At 36.0% G+C, this 20,278-nt stretch overlaps 1 protein-coding gene across 1 annotated transcript in view; it reads right to left on the reverse strand.

Annotated features, from left to right (window-relative positions):
- Positions 1-2,108: 2,108 nt before the first annotated feature.
- Positions 2,109-20,278, reverse strand: part of LOC108732432 (probable serine/threonine-protein kinase DDB_G0282963) — an 80,482-nt gene continuing 62,312 nt past the window's right edge. Inside the window, exons 5-12 of the mRNA XM_025981015.1 lie at positions 14,046-14,107; positions 10,691-10,927; positions 10,440-10,631; positions 9,917-10,136; positions 8,741-8,999; positions 7,792-7,981; positions 5,743-6,176; positions 2,109-5,660 (exon numbers count right to left, since the gene is read on the reverse strand). Of these exons, the coding sequence (XP_025836800.1) occupies positions 4,172-5,660; positions 5,743-6,176; positions 7,792-7,981; positions 8,741-8,999; positions 9,917-10,136; positions 10,440-10,631; positions 10,691-10,927; positions 14,046-14,107 (3,083 nt within the window). The 3' untranslated portion in view covers positions 2,109-4,171. The remainder of the gene's footprint in view (positions 5,661-5,742; positions 6,177-7,791; positions 7,982-8,740; positions 9,000-9,916; positions 10,137-10,439; positions 10,632-10,690; positions 10,928-14,045; positions 14,108-20,278) is intronic.

A 20,278-nucleotide genomic window follows, 5' to 3' on the forward strand; every position in this document is an offset into this window, starting at 1 on the left:
CGGTACTGACAGATCAGTACTGTATTAAAATAAATAAAAGTAAAACTACAATACAGGTATGCAAGGGAAGAAAAAGTAGGGAAAGAGCGAATATAAAGATAGGAGACGAAAAATTAGAAGAAGTGGCTGATTTTAGATACCTAGGAAGTCAGATAAGTCAGGATGGAAGGAGCAGTAGGGATATAAAGCAGAGGATAGCGCCCTTCTATGCTCGCGAACCGTTAATTCGGAAAAGGTTGTTAAAGGTGTATGTTTGGAGCACGGCGTTGTACGGGTGCGAAACATGGACAGTGGGCGCGGCGGAAAAGAAAAGGTTAGAAGCCTTCGAAATGTGGTGTTATAGGCGGATGATGAGAATATCGTGGGTAGAAAAGGTTAGAAATGAAGAGGTATTAGAAAGATAGGAAAACAGAGGATTCTATGGAAAACAATAAAAAATATGCGAGATAGGTTGGTAGGACACCTTCTTAGGCATGAAGGTCTAGTCAGAGACATATTGGAGGCAGAAACAGGAGTTAGGAGGGGTAGAGGTAAACCTAGATTAGATTACTCTTCGCTAGTTTTAGGGAAATGCGAAGTTTGGCTCAGGATAGGAAAGAGTGGAAGTACGTGTCTAACCAGTCTTAGGACTGATGACCTTATGATGATGATGATGAACACAATACGGTACAACAATCTTTTGGTTCTCCCGAACTCGTTTACGTGAACTGTTCTGCATCTGTAATTTCGAAACAAGAAAGGTTTTCGTGTAGTTTACTATCTACAGAGCAAATTAAGTGGTTCATCAAACAGAAACTGTTAATTGGAGATTCGGCATCAAACAGGCAGCGGTGTGTTGCACGGATGCGAGCAGGTACACACCACCCAACGCACAGGTCCATTCAATTCGATTGAAATACTCACTTAGGTTCATGACGAATTGCAGATACATCTAGATATATACCTACCTGCTTTTCTACATATGTTCGTATGCATGTGGAAATCTGTATGGTATCTGCATAAATCCTTTACATTTTCCAACCAACTAACTGAATTGCTTTTAACTAAATTGCCTCGTTTAAATGAGATAAATTTTATCGTTCATTGTAAGTAAGTAAATGTGCAGCATTCAGCTTTTATAATCGGGTTACTAACGTGAAAAATCTTCCATAGAAATTATTATTGTAACATTAACATATAAGTAAGTATAATATGTGATAAGAAACGTTCCAATATTTGAGGTAATCAATTATTCAGAAAACTGTCCAATCAATTCATAAAATGACATCTTATGCGGGACTATTAAGAACTGCCCGATATTTGAGGTAATCCATTATTTCGAAAATTGACCAAGCAATTTATGAAATGGCATCTCATGCGGGACTATTAAGAACTGCCCGGCCAGTTCATGAATTACCTCCGGTTCAATCATAGAGCTTACGCTACTGTATATGATTACGTTTTCTATTTTATAATTATTTCAAAAATTTGAATGTACTTCGTAAATTGCTTATGCCAGTTATGAGTTGCCTGAACAATTTATATAATCCATAAAATGATTAGCCTTATCTAAAGAAACACCTCAAAAACCGACTACGCAATTCGTGAAGTGACAACTTACGACGAATAGTAACGAGTAACTAAGTTTTTCATTTATCAATTTATCTCATCTAGCTTTTTGACCTGAGTCCTTACTTGTCTCAACGCATAGGTATGGATCATTAATTTATTTTTAAATAAACAGTGGATTGCTAGATGCACTACTTACCTGACTTCATTTCAATTTCCAGAGGTAACGCATTTCTGCATAAGTTGTAGCGTGTTTTTTTATTTTCATACAGTACACTAACGTTGACTAAGTACTTGAGCGATTTGTATATAATAATGCATAATGCTTTACTATTGCAAGGATTTTGAATTTGTCAACGGTTGCTGAAAGAGCTCTGGTAATGAAAAAAATTATATTTTTCACAGAACTTGAATTTTATAACTCGCATTTCTTAAAGCAAGAAAATTCTCGTAGATCTCAAGTTGCTTCTATAAAATGCATTAGATTTACAAGGATTTTTCTTGATTATGTTGAAATGTATTTTTCAAAGTTCGTAAATTAAAGACTGGAATACATGGTGTTTACTTTAAACAAAATTTATTGGTTAAGAATTACAACATGTAAGATTTAAAAACATAAAATCCTGATTTACAGGTTAATAATAATATTGTATACTTATTAGGCTGGATAAAATGTACAAAGTTATAAAATGAATGAAATGGTAAAAATGGACGGTTTATAACATTTTGATAATAATCAACAATGGTAAATAAAGTAGTGGGTGCTAACCTAACTCTAAAACTTAAATAATATTTCGACAACAGTTATGACGATTAATTATTTATTATAAGTACAAATAGATTAAACAATTCTTACAGTAACGTAAACATATATATTATAATATATTATTTGTGTGGCAATATTTATATCGTATATACAAAAGTCAGAAAAAGGATGAAAATTGAACCTGTGATAGTTTAGCAGAAGTGATGAATTCGAAGATCCTAACGTTATTACGGGCTTTCCATGCAACGATGCGCTCTAAGGAATATCACAGTCGAAAATGACAACGCCCTATTTATAAATCTATTTTTCTTACTACAGAAAAGAAGAAAAATGGCAGGACATTTCCAGTACTGGGTTATTGCACCTTCCCAACCACCAAAAGTTATCTATATTTACATATCGCTCGTGTAAGTACCTGTATTTTGCTAACACAGTTGCTAGAGGTAATTCAGAATCTCATGGGTTATGACATTGTCCGCTATTGTTTCCAGTTTATCTGAAACTGCATTTTCGTAATTGTATGTGTAAGAACACGGTTAACAGACGAGTCAATGTTTTTGAAATGTACAATATGAGGTTCTGCCTCTCGGCCCATGACATCTTAAAGTACCTCAACCAAAAATTATAGACTTTTTCAAAAGTGATAAAATCTACAATTGTTATTATATTTTTTCTTCAAAATTTAGTTTGTAAAATAGAATACGTAAAATAATTAACTGTGACAGGCAGACAGAGAGACGTATCCGAATAACATAAGTATCCGTAGATAATAAAGAATTTGGAAGAACAATTTTATACACATTTTACACGAGTCTATTATAGTTATGCTAAATTGTTTATTAAATACATATCATAAATTATTTCGAAGCAATCAAGCAAAGCAACTATACAATGTACAAAATGCAGTTATCTAAATCTATTTAGAAATACTAGTAAACGCATAAAATCTGTGTGAAAAAGGCAATAAATGAACTAAAAAGATCGAAAATATTTGTTAAAGGCTATATTTAAGAGAAGATAATGGTAACCCATTCCATCATAACAAATAGTAATTAATTACGGTAAAGTTTGGCGTTTGTTTCCAAATTATTAACTAAAGAATCCTTTGATCGAATACATGCAGATATTAAATAATTACGGCTTTTTTTATCATTCTTGAACAGGATTATAAATGTTACATTGCATTTTGGGCAATGTGATCAAAATGTGTAACCAAGTGATTACTCACATTGTTCATAATGACCGCGCAATGTAATAAATTAGCATTTACGAAATGTGACCTTTAAAATTAGTGTTAAACCTACTTCGGTTATTCTACATAATGCCCCAGCATTTATATACATTATCCGAAATTGCCCAAATTAACCACATTTACAAAAAAAAGGAATAATAATCCAGGCAGATACGTTACAAGCCAAATAAATATAATTGGGTTACCCAATTAAATATTCAAATATGGTAATGATTAATAACTAAATAACCCATAAATTAAACATCTTTACTAAATGTATGTATCCATAGCCTTCTTCCATAACGATGAATATTAATTATTTTTAACAAATGGACTAGATAATATCGATAACGTTTGATTAGATAATACAATTTGCTCTATTGTTCATTTCACTCCAAAGCTAACGAAGACCTATCGGTGCTTCTGTTCTTCCTCACTTTAATTGTTGCGAACACTTCCGTCCTAAAACGCCAAAGGCTCTTAAGTTACGTCACCAGGCCAAATAAACAAACAAACAAGCAAGCAAACAGACGACTACACAACAAAACATGGACAACAATTAAAGAAACAGGGACTGAATGACGTAGAACAATACATGCGGAGGAGTATGTGGATGACGTGCAAGTTTATTTCATGTGAATGTTCTCGTTTCTGGCTGATGCGTCTAAGCCCCAAAGGTCATACCATGGACCATACAAGTTTCCCGTGTGGGGTGATTTTTCGTCATATCTTGAACTACGATCGGGAGATTTTAATCGTCTTTGTAAGGATTCGCCGTAGCTCACGAGGCTCTCATCGTCGTTACGTTTGTTGGAAGCGTTACTGTTGGTTTTGGAAAGTTTTGACCGTGGAAAGTACTGTCCAGATTCAGAATATTGACGTGAAGGACTCTCGTGGTGATCCCTATCAGTGAAATCGCCGGAAGTTTCGTTTTCTGAATCGCTACGGTATCGTCTCGTTTCTTCTTCGTCGACTTCTGAATTGATACTTTCGTAGCTAGACCTCATTCGATTCTCATCATTAACGTGATGGTACTGTTTCTGGTGATGGTTGCTGTAGTATTTTCGTCGCTCTTCTTGAGGTTCATTCTCTTCCTCGGTGCTCCGGTGTCTTCTGTCTATAGTACGATTCGCTTCTTTAACTACTCCATTTTGTTGTTCCCGTCCAAAAGTTTTGAAAGAATGCCTTTCATTTCTTCCATATCTATCGCTGTTGGACTTTTCCAGTTTGTTGTTTCTGTTACGTAATTCCACGTCGCTCATTATATTTCGTTCACTCTCGTCAATCGGTTTGTTATTGGATATCCCGTTGTTTCCCGGTGGATACTTGGATGATTTCGAAAGCTTTTCTAATTTCTTGCCGATGGCTGCTACGTTAGTCATCTTTTCTTTGTTTTTTCTCACTTTTTTCATCTGATCGTCGACGACGATGCAGTCGTAAGGGTCGCTTGTCTCTTCTGATTCGCTTCCCGATTCTGAACCGATAGAATCGCTGTATTGTTGTAGAATGTTCTTTCTGTTAACTGTTCTCAACAGAAGGCCATCGCCATCATCGTAAAATTCTCCGTTTGTTTGTGGATTTCCCTTCTTGTCGTAGCGGTTTTCGCGGTCTGTGGACTTTTTGGGGTTATGGGTTAAGTTTTGATTGAAGCTCCGTTTACGTCTTCGAGGTTCAGGTTTCCGCCCTTGATCAGGTTTGTTCCTCTCTGTGGGTTCCTCGTTTTCTTCGTTTGCTTGCATTGTTCGTTCAGAATCATTGGATCTGTCACGGCTCATTTTGCGAACTGACCTTTCTGAATCTTTCCGTTTCTCTGACGAATTTCTCTTGGCTTTTGGTACTGGAGGTTTGTCCTCCACTTCAACTAAATCTTTGTGTTTCCACATCGACATTCCCTCTAAAACTTCGTTTTCGTTTCCTTTACCAAATTTCCAAAATGACTTGGTCCTTTTAACAAAACCTTTTTTCTCACTGTCAGATTTCAACAACGACAGTTGGTCATCAGAAAGGGAATATCGGGTCTGTACCAGATTTCCTGCGCTATTAGAAGGCCTGATAAGATTTGGTTTTCTGATGGGTTTATGGCTTCTATCATTGTTTGAACGAGATTTCGGCTTTCTAAATAACGAAAATAAAACAAGCTCTACTTAAAGTAAACATGCCACAACGACTAACAACAGTTATTTTTAACAACACTTACCTGGACGTGGACAGTTTCGTTTGACCATGGAGCGACTCGTCGTCGGAATAGTCAACTTCGGGTTGTGGAGGTGGATCATTGCTAAAACCCGAATCATTGCTACTATGAAGGGAGACGTTGCCAACTGGTGCGGCACTCTTGTTGGTTTTCCCTTGGAGATGTAACGGCAGTGATGATATACCTGTTGGTTTGTCTAATCTCGTATTGATAGGGTGCATGGGGTACGTGGAAGGGTGCGAACTGGCAAAGTTGAAATTGGATGTAGATGTTTTCATTCCCGTTTGGGAATATCCCGTGTCGGGATTCGTTCTCGAACTAAACGTTGTGCTGTGCGACTGAACGAGCGACGTTTTGTCGTAGGGAAGGGACGGGGTCGGTATTGGTGCCGGAAGTGCTGGGGGTGGAATGTTATTAGAAGCGATCGCACGACGAATCTGAAAGAAATCGTTTTCGTAAATATTTTTGAATACTTCTTTACGTATATATGTATATAAGTAAATATATTTTTTGGTCTTCTTGATACTCTTTTATACTCAATTAAATTACGATAGAACTGGTTACAGCGTTTGAGAAAAATCGGCGCCTTTATGCTCCGTCTTGCCATTTATTACAGAAAGCAAGGTACAGAGCGAACCAAATTGAAGTGCTTTTAACAATATAGAAGCGACAAGGTACATGTTTCTGACATACTCTTAAACGAAATAATATTGTTGAAAGGATGTGTAGGTACGTTGGTATGAACTTTTACTTGGGAAATGTGAAAGTTATTAGGTAGGATGTCTATCGAGGTGAACTGAAGTCACCTTTACTGTATGGTCACCGAACATATAAGTGTAAGGAATATAAGTTTTCGACAGAATCTTAACTCTAAAGTTGCTTCTTGAAGGTAGTACTCTAGATTTTATACTTTACGAGTATTAGTTATACGATGAAGTTTTACCATTTTAACTGGCAAGTTGACAAAACATTCGAATAATTACGAAACCAGCCGAAAAGTCTTGAATGGTTCACGAAACTGCAAGACAATCTTTGAAAGATTAGGGTATGATCGATTTTATTCGGCGGCGTTTTCATGTGGTGATCATCATCATCCTCATAAGATCGCCAGTTCTAGGACTGGTTGGACAAGTACCTCTTTCCTATCCTGAGCTAAACTTCGCATTTCCTTAAAACTAGAACAACCCACATCCTTAAGTATTTGTGAACATAATCTAGATCTACCTCTACCCTTCCTAACTCCTATTTCTGCCTTTTATATGCCTCTAACTAGACCTTCATGCATGAGAAGGTGTCCTACCAACCTATCTCGCCTATTTCTTATTGAATTCCATTGAGTCCTCTGTCCTCCTATTCTTTCTAATATCTGTTCATTTCTAACCTTTTCTTTTCCGCCGCGCCCACTGTCCATGTTTCGCACTCGTACAACGCCGCGCTCTAAACATGTGGCGATACCTATATTTAATTGTAATTAAATACAATACCAAAATTATCGACTTCTTTTACAAATTCACATTTAAATTAATATTATTAAATTGATAAAGGATTTTTGATAAACATATTCTGCAGAAATCAGTCTATAAGAATACCATCTTTGAACTGAAGTATAATTGCGAACTGTATAATTTTCTTGTTTGACCTTTCTTATGAATTCAAAATAATTCTTTTTCTTGCAGAGTTTTCAGATGTACCTATAACACATCAATCAAGAAATGGACCAGCAGCTAAAGTGGACACACGTCTGTAGATTCACCCAAATCATAAATGTAAGTGCTAGGAGTTTAATTTAATTTTTAATGTAATTTTTAATGTAAATGTTAATGTCCTAAACAGTAGCGAGCACAAACTAAGTCGATAAAAATGTTTGAATGCTCAAGATGTTTTAATGATTTATAAAAGATTATTTTCTCTAATTCTTTTTAATTCATATTTGCAATTGGGAAAATATTATTTCTAAAAGCACGTAGAACCCTTTGTGCCTAGAAAATAGTGAGTCAAGTACTGACTGTCACGGGAATGTAATAAAAGGTAATAAAAGCATCTAGCAGCTACCTGTTTAGCATTAGCAGATGATCTGTGGATATGCAACGTATCGCCAAACATACGGGGTGTTGAGCTTTCTAACGTGTTGTTACCGGTGTGTTGTCCTGACGTTGGGTACTGCGTGTTTGGTGTTTGAGCCGTTGAAGACGTATTATGTCCGGAATGGGATTCGTTCACCTCATATCTGTGCTTTGGAGATCTGAAAAGTAGAATTACAACCTGCACATTTGACAAGAAAAGACCTTAAAATAATTTTAAATGTTCAAATAAGTAGTCCAATTTCGCCTAATCGGAAATTAATAAAATCGATTACTTTCTTGCAATCGATAACCGATTGTTATTGAACACTAAAAGTAATTTCTGTTTAACTGCTAAGAAGAATAAATGTATTCCTCGTTGGAATGGTTATGGTCAGGCTTTAAGGTCCTCTGTCAATTTAGTCGTATTTATTATTAATAAAATCATTCGAAGTGGTCTGTATTCTGTCGAAACTGCCAGACGCGGATCGCGATTTCGATCTTTTTGGATCTCATCAGCGCGTCGCAGGCAGCTCCGACAGAACACAGATCAACTTTTACCTGCTGTCTTAACAGCGCGTTTTAAAAAATACCACAAATGGCGCGGTGAACGCCATCTGTAGTATGATGCTACATCTTAGGATTACGTATGGTCCACCAAGGACCATTTAATTCGATGAATTCGATTATGGTAACGTGCCTATCACGTTGAGGTTAGCTACGCCGAGATTCGTTTCAGCAAGTAAATATCCTCATATATTTAAATGGACCTTCTTGGAACATACGTAATCCTAGAATGTATCATCGTACTAAAGATGGCGTTTACCGCGCCATTCGTGGTATTTTTTATTATTAATAGATTTAGAAGTTTAATTTTAAACAAAACTCAATTGTCAAAACATTTGAATAGACTTAATAATGCCTTTTCGGTTTAGTCTTACATAATGGAATCGTCCAGTAATTCGGTATAGGCCATAGGGAACCAGCCGCTACATTGCGTCCTTAGGTTTTCGCCAAACTGCCATCCCTTAGTTCTTTCCCCGATCAACGCGATGATGTCGCCTTCGAGGAAGCTCAATTGATTTTCTCCACTTGATAGATATGCGTACATTGCCCTGGCTAAGTGCGTTTCCCACTGGGGAGCAGACGATGGATTTGGAACAGCTACCGATCTTGGTCGACGAGATGGACTGTTGCTCCCTGCAAAAGAAAAATTCCTTTCGACTAAACCGTTCGAGGAATCATTTGACATTTTAGAAATATATTTAGTTAATGCATATAGGTACGTTTGAGAAATTGCCCATTGGTTTCAGGATGTTGATTTTGCACTTCCGAAAGAAAGATGTAACCTTTCACAAATCACCCTTTCATACTACTTTTTGAAAGTTATGAAACGGATTAATTTAAAACCTGGGTCGTCATATTTTTCAATAATTTATTTTTAGCAGTTTAATATAAACATTTATAGAAACATTTCCCACAACATATTAATCGAAAAGAGTTCTTAAAGTCGCGAAAGATGTATGACATGCGAATTTGCATCGCATCAACAGTAATTCAAAAAATTCAAAATTCCGTTCCGCGTGAAGCAAATCCTCTAAACAAGACTTGCACTCGCTGCAAATGATAAGGATGCGCACACTGTTCCTATAAATTTTCCACACTGAGAGGAGCTACAGTTCTCTGCAGATAGATGTCCTCATGTAAGGTTTAAACGTTAAAAGAATAAACGGTTAATAAAAGTTGGTTGCTAGCATAAGCACCCTGGACCACATTTAGTCTAATCTAACAATAAAAAATACAAAACAAATACTACAGTGACGCTAGTAATCACCAGGTCATTGAGTGCAACGTTGCGGGCTGTATTCCTTTACCAGGGTCGGAATTCAACTTAGGTACTTGTATTTTCAACTACGTTTTTCTCGAAAACAGTGAACAGCGGACATACAAAATTTACTTAATTTTCATGTTTTATGTTAATTTCTGTTACACCCTGTATAATAAAGCGACAGGTGAATAAAATAAGTATCTAATTGGTTTTTTCTTCTTCTTAATCAGTATTTTTATAAGGCGATGAAACTTTTTTTCTTATGAATGTTGATTTTACTGCTTCTTACCTTGTGCAGAGTGTGTTGACGAATTTATGTTGTGATCTGACTTAGCCCTGTTGAGTGTTGTAACAGGTGACGCCGCTTCTTCTATCGATCTTATATCGAGGCAAGATGCGTCCATACTTTTTGTTTTTCTAAGTTGTGAGTTGATGCTAATTCTGTCCTCTTCCAGATTAGGACTGCGAGGATTCGAATATAAATCTTCGTCTTGCCAAATTGAAACTTGCTGCGAATCGAATTTTTACAATTTAAATTATGAAAAGATATGTGACATATGGCAAGTTGTTTGCCTGATCCGACAAGTTTGAAATGAAAATATGTGCGCGTAGATATGCAAAATAGAAGAATAAATCAATTTCCACTTTGTTTGTGCTTGTTTTTTACGTTGTTTTTGTACTTATACAAAAAAAACTAAGCCCTCTAAGCCACCCTGTGGTGTACTCGTATATTCCTCTCAAGAAAGGAATATGATATTGACAGAGCTTAATATTCCGGAAATTTTCATCGCTTTTTTCAATCTCCGACTAACCTTTATTTTGTTGGTAAAAATGTTTTCCACGGGTTCCGGAAGGTATTCTCTTGTTTTGGCGACTTCCTGCCATTTTTCCAAGTTCTGTTGATAGACCGCCACACCGTGGGAGTAATACGACAGATAATGTTTGGCGAGGGAACATTGCCTTTCCAAAACAAACCCGTATCTCCTCCGTTCCTGTGTCATGGCCTGGAAAATTTATGTCCCTTTTTATTTGAAAACAGCTCAGAAACACATACACAACTTACGCTCTTTAAGCTCTGCTCGCAGAACGCGTCCAGCTTTGTCTTTTCCTCCTCTAACACTTGCATGTTCTGTAATAAGGAGAGGGAAATGTCATTTAAAGGACAATAATGTGGAACGTACAATTTTAGGGACTTCACAGAATAACAATGAGACAATAATTTATACAGTCGAAAAGCACTTTGGCTTCGTAATGCTATAAAATTCGTGACGTTCAAGTTCGATTTCTTAGGTAGACCTAGGTATGCGGGTCAAATTAGGAAGGCAAGGTGCACAGGAAATTATTGTTGTTAGCTTTTGTTCAATTATTTATTCGTATCAGTTTATTCTCAGACTTATAAAGTATTTGAAATGAGCTATTTAATACTGAGGATAATATAAAATTAAATAAACCAACATGTTTATTGTACAGGCGTACCACAGCTAGGGAAATTCCCTATACTTGGGTAATTTAGTACCATCAAATATTGCAAAAAATGTAAACGTAAATATTGAAAAATTTTGGGAATCCTAGTGTACATATGTGTATCAGTTTATCAGAGAAATCTAATTTCAGCAAAAATCTAGATAATAAAAATTCATCTGGCAACCCTGTTATTGCAGTCTTCGCCACTTCTTACTGAGCTGACTATAGTGTACAATAATAAATAAAACAAGCAATTTTGGGGTGATGGTTTTTAATTACAAGATATAATCCACCACCAACGTTTCGCCTTAAGGTGATAAAGCCTCTTCAGGTTAAGATTATAAAGTTAAAATATCATTTCTTGTAGATTAAAATTAAATTAAATTAGATTAATAAAAAAAAGGAAACATAACCCTGCAATTGCTTGTTTTTCATTTAACTCTTCAACAAATTACTGTTCAAACTAATGAAAATTTTAATGGTGANGTACATGTCGATATTTTGATATTATCAGGAAAGAATACCGCAGGTAATCGATATCGGCGTCACCTTTCATGTACCAGAGGGCAAGAAGCAGCGCGTAATAAATCACGTAGCCGCGGTACTAGAAAGAAGTTACGAGAAGTTTCCGGAAATAGAAATATTGCACAGAAAAGTATAAGTATCTGACAGGATGTTGTCGAAGCAAGACAGCTGACATAAATAGTACATGTCGATATTTTGATATTATCAGGAAAGAATACCGCAGGTAATCGATATCGGCGTCACCTTTCATGTACCAGAGGGCAAGAAGCAGCGCGTAATAAATCACGTAGCCGCGGTACTAGAAAGAAGTTACGAGAAGTTTCCGGAAATAGAAATATTGCACAGAAAAGTATAAGTATCTGACAGGATGTTGTCGAAGCAAGACAGCTGACATAAATAGTACATGTCGATATTTTGATATTATCAGGAAAGAATACCGCAGGTAATCGATATCGGCGTCACCTTTCATGTACCAGAGGGCAAGAAGCAGCGCGTAATAAATCACGTAGCCGCGGTACTAGAAAGAAGTTACGAGAAGTTTCCGGAAATAGAAATATTGCACAGAAAAGTATAAGTATCTGACAGGATGTTGTCGAAGCAAGACAGCTGACATAAATAGTACATGTCGATATTTTGATATTATCAGGAAAGAATACCGCAGGTAATCGATATCGGCGTCACCTTTCATGTACCAGAGGGCAAGAAGCAGCGCGTAATAAATCACGTAGCCGCGGTACTAGAAAGAAGTTACGAGAAGTTTCCGGAAATAGAAATATTGCACAGAAAAGTATAAGTATCTGACAGGATGTTGTCGAAGCAAGACAGCTGACATAAATAGTACATGTCGATATTTTGATATTATCAGGAAAGAATACCACAGGTAATCGATATCGGCGTCACCTTTTATGTACCCGCGAGCAAGAAGCAGCGCGCAATAAATCATACTGCCCCGGTACTGGAAGGAACTTACGAGAAGTTTCCGGAAACATTGTATTGAAAATTATAAGTATTTGACAGGATGTTGTCGAAGCAAGACAGCTGATATAAATAGTACGCGATCGTGAAATTTAAATAGTAAGATAAGAATCTATTCAGTGAAATAAATAACCTTTTGTAATATACCATATATCGAAACTTCTTTAAATAAATTGACATCATAAGAAAATTCGTTGTCACAGACAGTTGATTTCTATTTTAGTCAGCGATAGTTTAGAAGAATATTCAAATGCGTTAAAGTGCCTGTGATTTCTGTAAAAACGTGACTATTGCTTTCTATTTTACGAAGATAAAACGAAAGTTAAAAATATGGCAGAGGATATGTGTCATCTACATCTACTGTGAGAAATCATTTTAGTTGTTATCGAGTATTCTTAGAATTCTTGAAATTGTTAAGTTTATTCAAAAAACTTTTGTTTTATTTGTATTCCATGTCAGGAAAGACGTTTTATTGAAGTGAGTTAAGAAGCAAGACAACACACAGGCTGTATTACTTAAAACGGTCGTGTAAATATGATCGATTTTGGCTACGTGAGCCGACATCGAATTACGGATTATTCCAGTTTTAACGTTTCCTTCCTTCCGACATAGTTCCTTTTAGCCATGCATTCGTCTTCGTGCCAGAACGAGATGTATTGTTGAAATTAGTTCCCAGAGAACAATGGACATAACGTTGATAGGAGACCCCGGTTATAACCTGTGACTAAGTGCCTTTATGATTACAGAAGTGATTTTACTTCCTCGTACTTCCCGTCACATATTACTAATTTCAACTAATACTAATTCCCAAGTAACTGATGTGAGAATTTATTAATCGCTTTCCCTTAGTCAATTGTCTTTACTCATTTTCTTTATTTGTTTGTTTATTACAATTTCACGCTTTAACTACTCTATCGATCATTATGACATTTTGTACACACATTGCCAAGACTATAGCAAAGGACATAGGGTACTTTTATTCAGAAAATAATATTGTTCCCGAAGGATAGAAAAATTAGTTTTATGTGATCGGTGAAGATCTTTGACGCGTATATAAGACATCAAAGCGAGCGAAGCCGTGGGTAAATATAATTTAATTAAATTGCTGTTTTATACACAACAACAGTGCGATAATTAAGTTTAACAGTCGATTATTAATTGTAAAAAGAAATAATCGATTATTGCGATTAACGGTATTTATCGATTATTTGGATTTATTAATCGGAAGGATCAATTAATCCAAATAATCAATTATTGTGCTTGATCTTTTATTTTTAAAAATTGAAAATAGTCGATTAATCAAATCGATTAATCGGACCAATGTGGTTAAATATATCGAAATGTAATCTTTTGAAGATACTAAATTTAAAATACAAGAACACAATTTTGTTATCTTTTGGAAATATTGTGTTAGGTACAAAAAACTAGCAACTGAATTTGGTTTCATTACTTACAATGTTCATTTGTTGGTCTTGAATTTCTTTATAAACTTCGACAACTTTTATTAATGCTGAACCTGAAACAAAAAATGTTATTTATTGCACAAGTAGGAGCCTTGAAATATCCAAGAAATTATGAAACAAAGGTAAAAAGCGCAAACGTAATTTTAATCCGTTGTTAAATATTTGAACAATTTCACGAATCACTGTCATTGGCGTAATTAGANGTGTAACATAAGTAAGTCATTATGATGACTTTTAACTCCAATTAAGTACCAAGAACCATCTGTCAAGTTTTGAACGATAAGCTCACATATAATTAAACAAACTGTCCAGAATTGGGTTTAATTAATTGTTATTTGTGTTGTATCGTCGATGCGGTTGTAGGGCACTACCTTTGAATCGCTGCAAATTTGAAATCTGCCATTACGTTTGAATGTGCGACGGCCCTTGTTTGGCCTAATGAAAGTGGATTCAATATCTTTGTTTACGCAAACAATGCGAGGGTGAACGAACATCTACGGTATCTAAGTCTCGAGAGGACGATTGGATCACAATCCTCCAAATACGCGATCACATTAATTAAATGAAAGACAATCGACAACAACCACACAATGCATACTTTAACTCCGAACATGTATGTAACGGATGCAAAACTTGAATCAATTTAGGTCAATTTATACACACGTAAGCTACATGTCCATATGTACAACTTGATTCAATACCTACTAGTTAAACCCATATAATCAGTAAAGCCCAATTTATCGAAATAGTCATCCACACTGCATTGTGGCTCTTCAAATGTACCCACAATGCAAGCTTAAGGCGATTACAAAGTTGAACTGGTCGAAAAAGTCATGCACACTGTACTGTGGCTCCTCAAATGCAACCACAATGCAAACTAGAGGAGACTACAAAGTTGAACTGATTTAAAAAGTCATCCACACTGAATTGTGACTCTTCAAATGTATCCACAACGCAAACTAAAGAAGATTACAAAGTGAACTAATTGAAAAAGTCATCCACACTGCATTGTGACTCTTGAAATGCACCCACAATACAAGCTAGTGGAGACTATAAAGTTGAATTGAACTAAAAAGTCAACCACACTGTATTGTGGCTCTTCAAATGTACCCACAATGCAAACTAGAGGAGACTACAAAGTTGAACTGATCTAAAAAGTCATCCACACTGGATTGTGACTCTTGAAATGCACCCACAATGCAAGCTAGAGGAGACTACAAAATTGAACTAAGCGAAAAAGTCATCCTCACTACATTGTGGCCCTTGAAATGCACCCACAATACAAGCTAGTGGAGACTATAAAGTTGAATTGAACTAAAAAGTCAACCACACAATCTATTGTGCCTCTTCAAATTTACCCACAACGCAAGCTAAATGAGATTACAAAGTGAACTAATCGAAAAAGTCATCCACACTACATTGTGGCCCTTGAAATGCACCCGCAATGCAAGTTAGTAGAGACTACAAAGTTAAACTGATTTAAGAAGTCATCCACACTGTATTGTGGCTCTTCAAATGTATCTACAACGCAAGCTAAAAGAGATTACAAAGTGAACTAATCGAAAAAGTTATCCACACTGCATTGTGACTGTTGAAATGCACCCACAATGCAAGCTAGAGGAGACTATAAAGTTGAACTGATCTAAAAAGTCATCCACAGTGTATTGTGGCTCTTCAAATGTACTCACAACGCAGTTAATTCGTTCAATATAAAATGTTGTGTTGGCGTTTCAGTAATTTTAATGTAATTGTTGTTTAAATTCGCAATAGAACGAGACAAATTCGTTTAGGGACGTCACAATGTAATAGTCCCAAATAGCATTNTACTCGTTGCGAGAAGACCGTTATCTCTCGATAATTAGTATAAATACCATCACCAGCAGCATTGGTTCAGTGTCCTCTTACGACAGCGTTATCAACAACGCAGTTAATTCGTTCAATATAAAATGTTGTGTTGGCGTTTCAGTAATTTTAATGTAATTGTTGTTTAAATTCGCAATAGAACGAGACAAATTCGTTTAGGGACGTCACAATGTAATAGTCCCAAATAGCATTTGAACCACGTCTGCGTGTTACTAATGACCGTCTTGTGTTTAGTGTTAATTGGAGATTTACAACCACACAAACAAACGCCTTGGAACTAATTGTCCCTGCCATGGTAAGGGTGAGACCTCCGACCAGACATCATTCTCTTCCTGGGTTATTGCTCTAAATATTAAAGGGATGAACAGGGAAGGAGTAGGTATGCCATTATGTATATGGAATTGAATTTGAGGACGATACCGACCACCCCACGAAATTCACTTATCTACAACATTAAACACATCCCTTATCACTTAGGTTCCGTTTTATTAAAATTGCTCAAGTTGAAATACATTTTCTTGTAATAGCCTTAAAAATAAGGACAATATTCTGAAGTAACTAAACAAGTCGATATAGAAAATGTACCCTTTTGTCGTACCTAATATATAGATTAGGGTGACAGGAAAGCGAATACTTTTATTTCAGTTTCTTTTCAAAAAATATTAGTTTATCATATTTTCTACAATAAAAATGACAAAGGTCCTGAAAATTTCAGGTAGATAATTTGATATTTAAAGGTAGTTCAAGTTGTTTTTTGAATTTCCGAGAAAAGGACGTTAGATCTTTTCGAACGACATCTGAACATGAATATTAAAGACCTTTTTATTTTTTCTTTTGATGTTGACTTACTAGAGAGTAGAAATAAGATAGGAGAGACGCAAAAATTTTAGAAACAATTGGAAATTTAAAAATCTTCAGTGAACTTTACATATCAAAATATTGACTTGAAACTTTCAGAATTTTATCATTTTTATTGTAGAAAATCGTGAAACGAGAAAAGAACATAAAAAAATTGATTTCGACGATTTTAGAAATTTTTAAAAAGTTAACATATTTTCATAGGAGACTCGATAAATAAATATTCCTTTTTTTTGGGTCACCCTAATATCAGATGTAAATGTATGAAAATAGGGTGATTTTCCGAAGTTATACGAGGGCGGTTCAATAAGTACCCGCGTTAGACATGAAGACACCTTTTTTTTTTAAATTTCTTTTTTTATTTTTCAACATAGTCCCTTTTCAGAAAGATACACTCCTCCCAACGACCCTGCCATTTTTTTTACCCCTCCAAAAAATAAGATTTGTCGAACTCTCCAAAATCCCCCCCTGTCTCGGCGATGACTTCCTCGTTTGAGCTAAATTTCTTTCTCGCTAGTCATTTCTTCATGGTAGGGAACAAGATGAAGTCGCAGGGAGTCAAATCGAGTGAGTACGGGGTGTGCGGCAGCAAATTCATAACGTAATTCATGCATTTTGGCGGCAACAACTCCTGATGAATGTGCCGGTGCGTTATCGTGTTGAAAACGCACCTTCTTTTTCGTCAAATGCGTCCGTGTCTCCTTCAATTTTTTGTCGAAGCGGTCCAATAACTCACTGTAGTATTGTCCAGTGATCGTTCTTCCTTTTCCTAAAAAATCCGTAAAATGATTTCCTCGGTAACAACGTTTGCCAGGCTTCCTGGTCGCTCCTATCAAAAACGGATCTTTGCCCACGTTTAAATTCGTTGAAGCAATATCTAACTGTGGTCGTAGATGGCGAAATGTCTCCATAAACAGTATCCAACTTTGTTTTCATCTCCTCGCATTTTTTCCCATCCAAAAACAAAAAGCGAGTTACCGAACGATACTGCTCTTTTTCCATCTTAGCGAAAATAACGAAGCACGTCTGAGTGGAATGGCTGCCAAATACAAACTAACCTATCAATCAGTCTGAAATTCGTTTTGACGTGATTTGATAGATGGCAGCACACGATGAAAACACCAATTTCCCTCAGGAACGTCCTCTGTCTTCAAACACGGGTACTTATTGAACCGCCCTCGTAGATATTGTTTTTGGTGCTTTGAGCGATAATTTTTAGCAGATAACAAAAATTGGTGGTTATTTTATTGAAATTCCTATATTTCAGCAAACGAATTATCCTTTCCTAATAATTTATTTTTTTCTCAACTAGCGGCGTACTTTTCTACTGCGTATAAATTACCTAAGAACATGTATTTATCAAAAACGAATAACATCCTGTACAAACGAGTTAAAGAAAAACGATTTCACACTTCACATCACTATCGATAGAAAGTGCTTACGCCATTGCTCGTTTTTGCGTTATAATTAACCGATTCCCTTTTTTTCTCACGCTCGTGGATTTTGCTTCAGCGAACAGCGTTGATGGAGGAGGAATCGATTAAGCAGTTGTGCCGGAAAAAGAAACCGGCTTATTTTTGTCGGAATAGAGGTGTTGTTTATTCTTTTTTTTCCCAATTTACCGGAGGCGAATAAAAAGATGGCAATATTTGCAGAAGTTATTGGTTCTATTCCGGTACAAAAAGTCCGGAACGGCGCGGCGCTGAAACAATTACGCGTGCGAAGCCGTGGAACTAATAGGTTTATTTTGCTCGGACGCAAAAAAGGGGCGGCCGAAAAGGGCCGTGAGCCGTCACTTCTCTTGTAACACACTTATTTCCGCGCCGTAATTTACACCGCGCATCCTCCATTCTCGCTTTTTTGTTCACGCATTCGAAAATATTTACCGTGCCTTAATGTACTAGGTACACTCCACTGCCGACTCCCTATTTATCAGGCTTACGATTAATACAACGGACAAATTTTCGTTGAAACCCTTGCCGTTTAGTTTTAGCAACCTTTACGAATAAAAACGTTTTATTGTTTTGTGATTAATATTTCGATTAAAGAACATGCCAGAAATATACTCGTAGCGAGAAGACAGTTATCTCTCGATAATTAGTATCAATACCATCATCAGTAGTACTGATTCAGTGTCCTCTTACGACAGCGTTATTAAATGTGCCACCGTATCGATTGTCACCTGCGGCATTCGGCCAGAACATCCACATAGATACGTATGGTGGGTGGTCCTAGAGCACTTAGACATATAAAAATATACAAATTCTTGAAGAAATACCAAAAACTCCAAATACACACGATATTATTGTAGGTATGAAAAATAGGGTTGACTATGATTGATATTCCGATTAAAGAACATGCTAGAAATATACTCGTTGCGAGAAGACCGTTATCTCTCGATAATTAGTATAAATACCATCACCAGCAGCATTGGTTCAGTGTCCTCTTACGACAGCGTTATCAAATGCGCCACCGTATCGATTGTCGCCCGCGGCATTTAAACAGAACAACTACATAGATACGTATGGTGGATGGTCCTAGAGCACTTAGACATATAAAAATATACAAATTCCTGGGGTAATACCCAAAACTCCAAATACACACAATATTATTGTAGGTATGAAAGATGGGGTTGACTATGATTACTATTCCGATTAATGATGATCGATTGTTGCTTGCGGCATTCGGTCAGAACATCTACATAGATACGTACGGTGGAGCACTTAGATATATAAAATTATACATATTCCTGAGGTAATACGCAAAACTCCAAATACACACGATATTATTGTAGGTATGAAAGATGGGATTGACTAATTATCTTTCATAATAACGAATTAAAAATCAAGAAAAGTGTAATGTCACGCTGCCACATCGTAAGGTATTGATTAACCACTTAAAATCCCGCTGTCCTATTTTCATCGCATGTTCATTAGTGTCAGACCTCACCCTGCGACGTTAGTTTAAGTGGAACAAAAAGTCATTCGGATTAATTGTTGCCGTTGTAGTTAAAGACCATTAGCAACTTCGAAGGCACAAAAACGCGAATTCTAAACTGGGTAATAGGCAAATGTCCGCAATACGACATTATAACCTGTTCAATTATGAAATATAAGCTACCATAATCCCAAATTCTGAATCTTTACGTGTAAGACATCACCCTAAGGATGTTTGGGAGGTAGACAAGAGTACATAAAATTAGAAATTCGTTATTAATTAGGTTTTGGAGCATATCATGAGGTAAATAAATACTATCTATACTAAAAAAAAGTATACGGTTTGAGAGAAAATTTGGAATTTGACCAAAAACTTTGAATAAAATAAGAAATAACGAATAATATTTTCATTTATCGTAGTAACAAATGTATGTGCAGATTAAAAACAATTATTTCGAATTTTAACATTTTAAGCAGAGATAGTTTTTTAAAAGTATTTAAATACAATATGCAAATACTTTTTTGATTTGTTATTTCAAATGTAAAATACAAAATAGATTTCCCTTT

The sequence above is a fragment of the Agrilus planipennis genome, unplaced genomic scaffold, assembly GCF_000699045.2.
Source record: "Agrilus planipennis isolate EAB-ADULT unplaced genomic scaffold, Apla_2.0 scaffold10, whole genome shotgun sequence".
NCBI lineage: Eukaryota > Metazoa > Arthropoda > Insecta > Coleoptera > Buprestidae > Agrilus > Agrilus planipennis.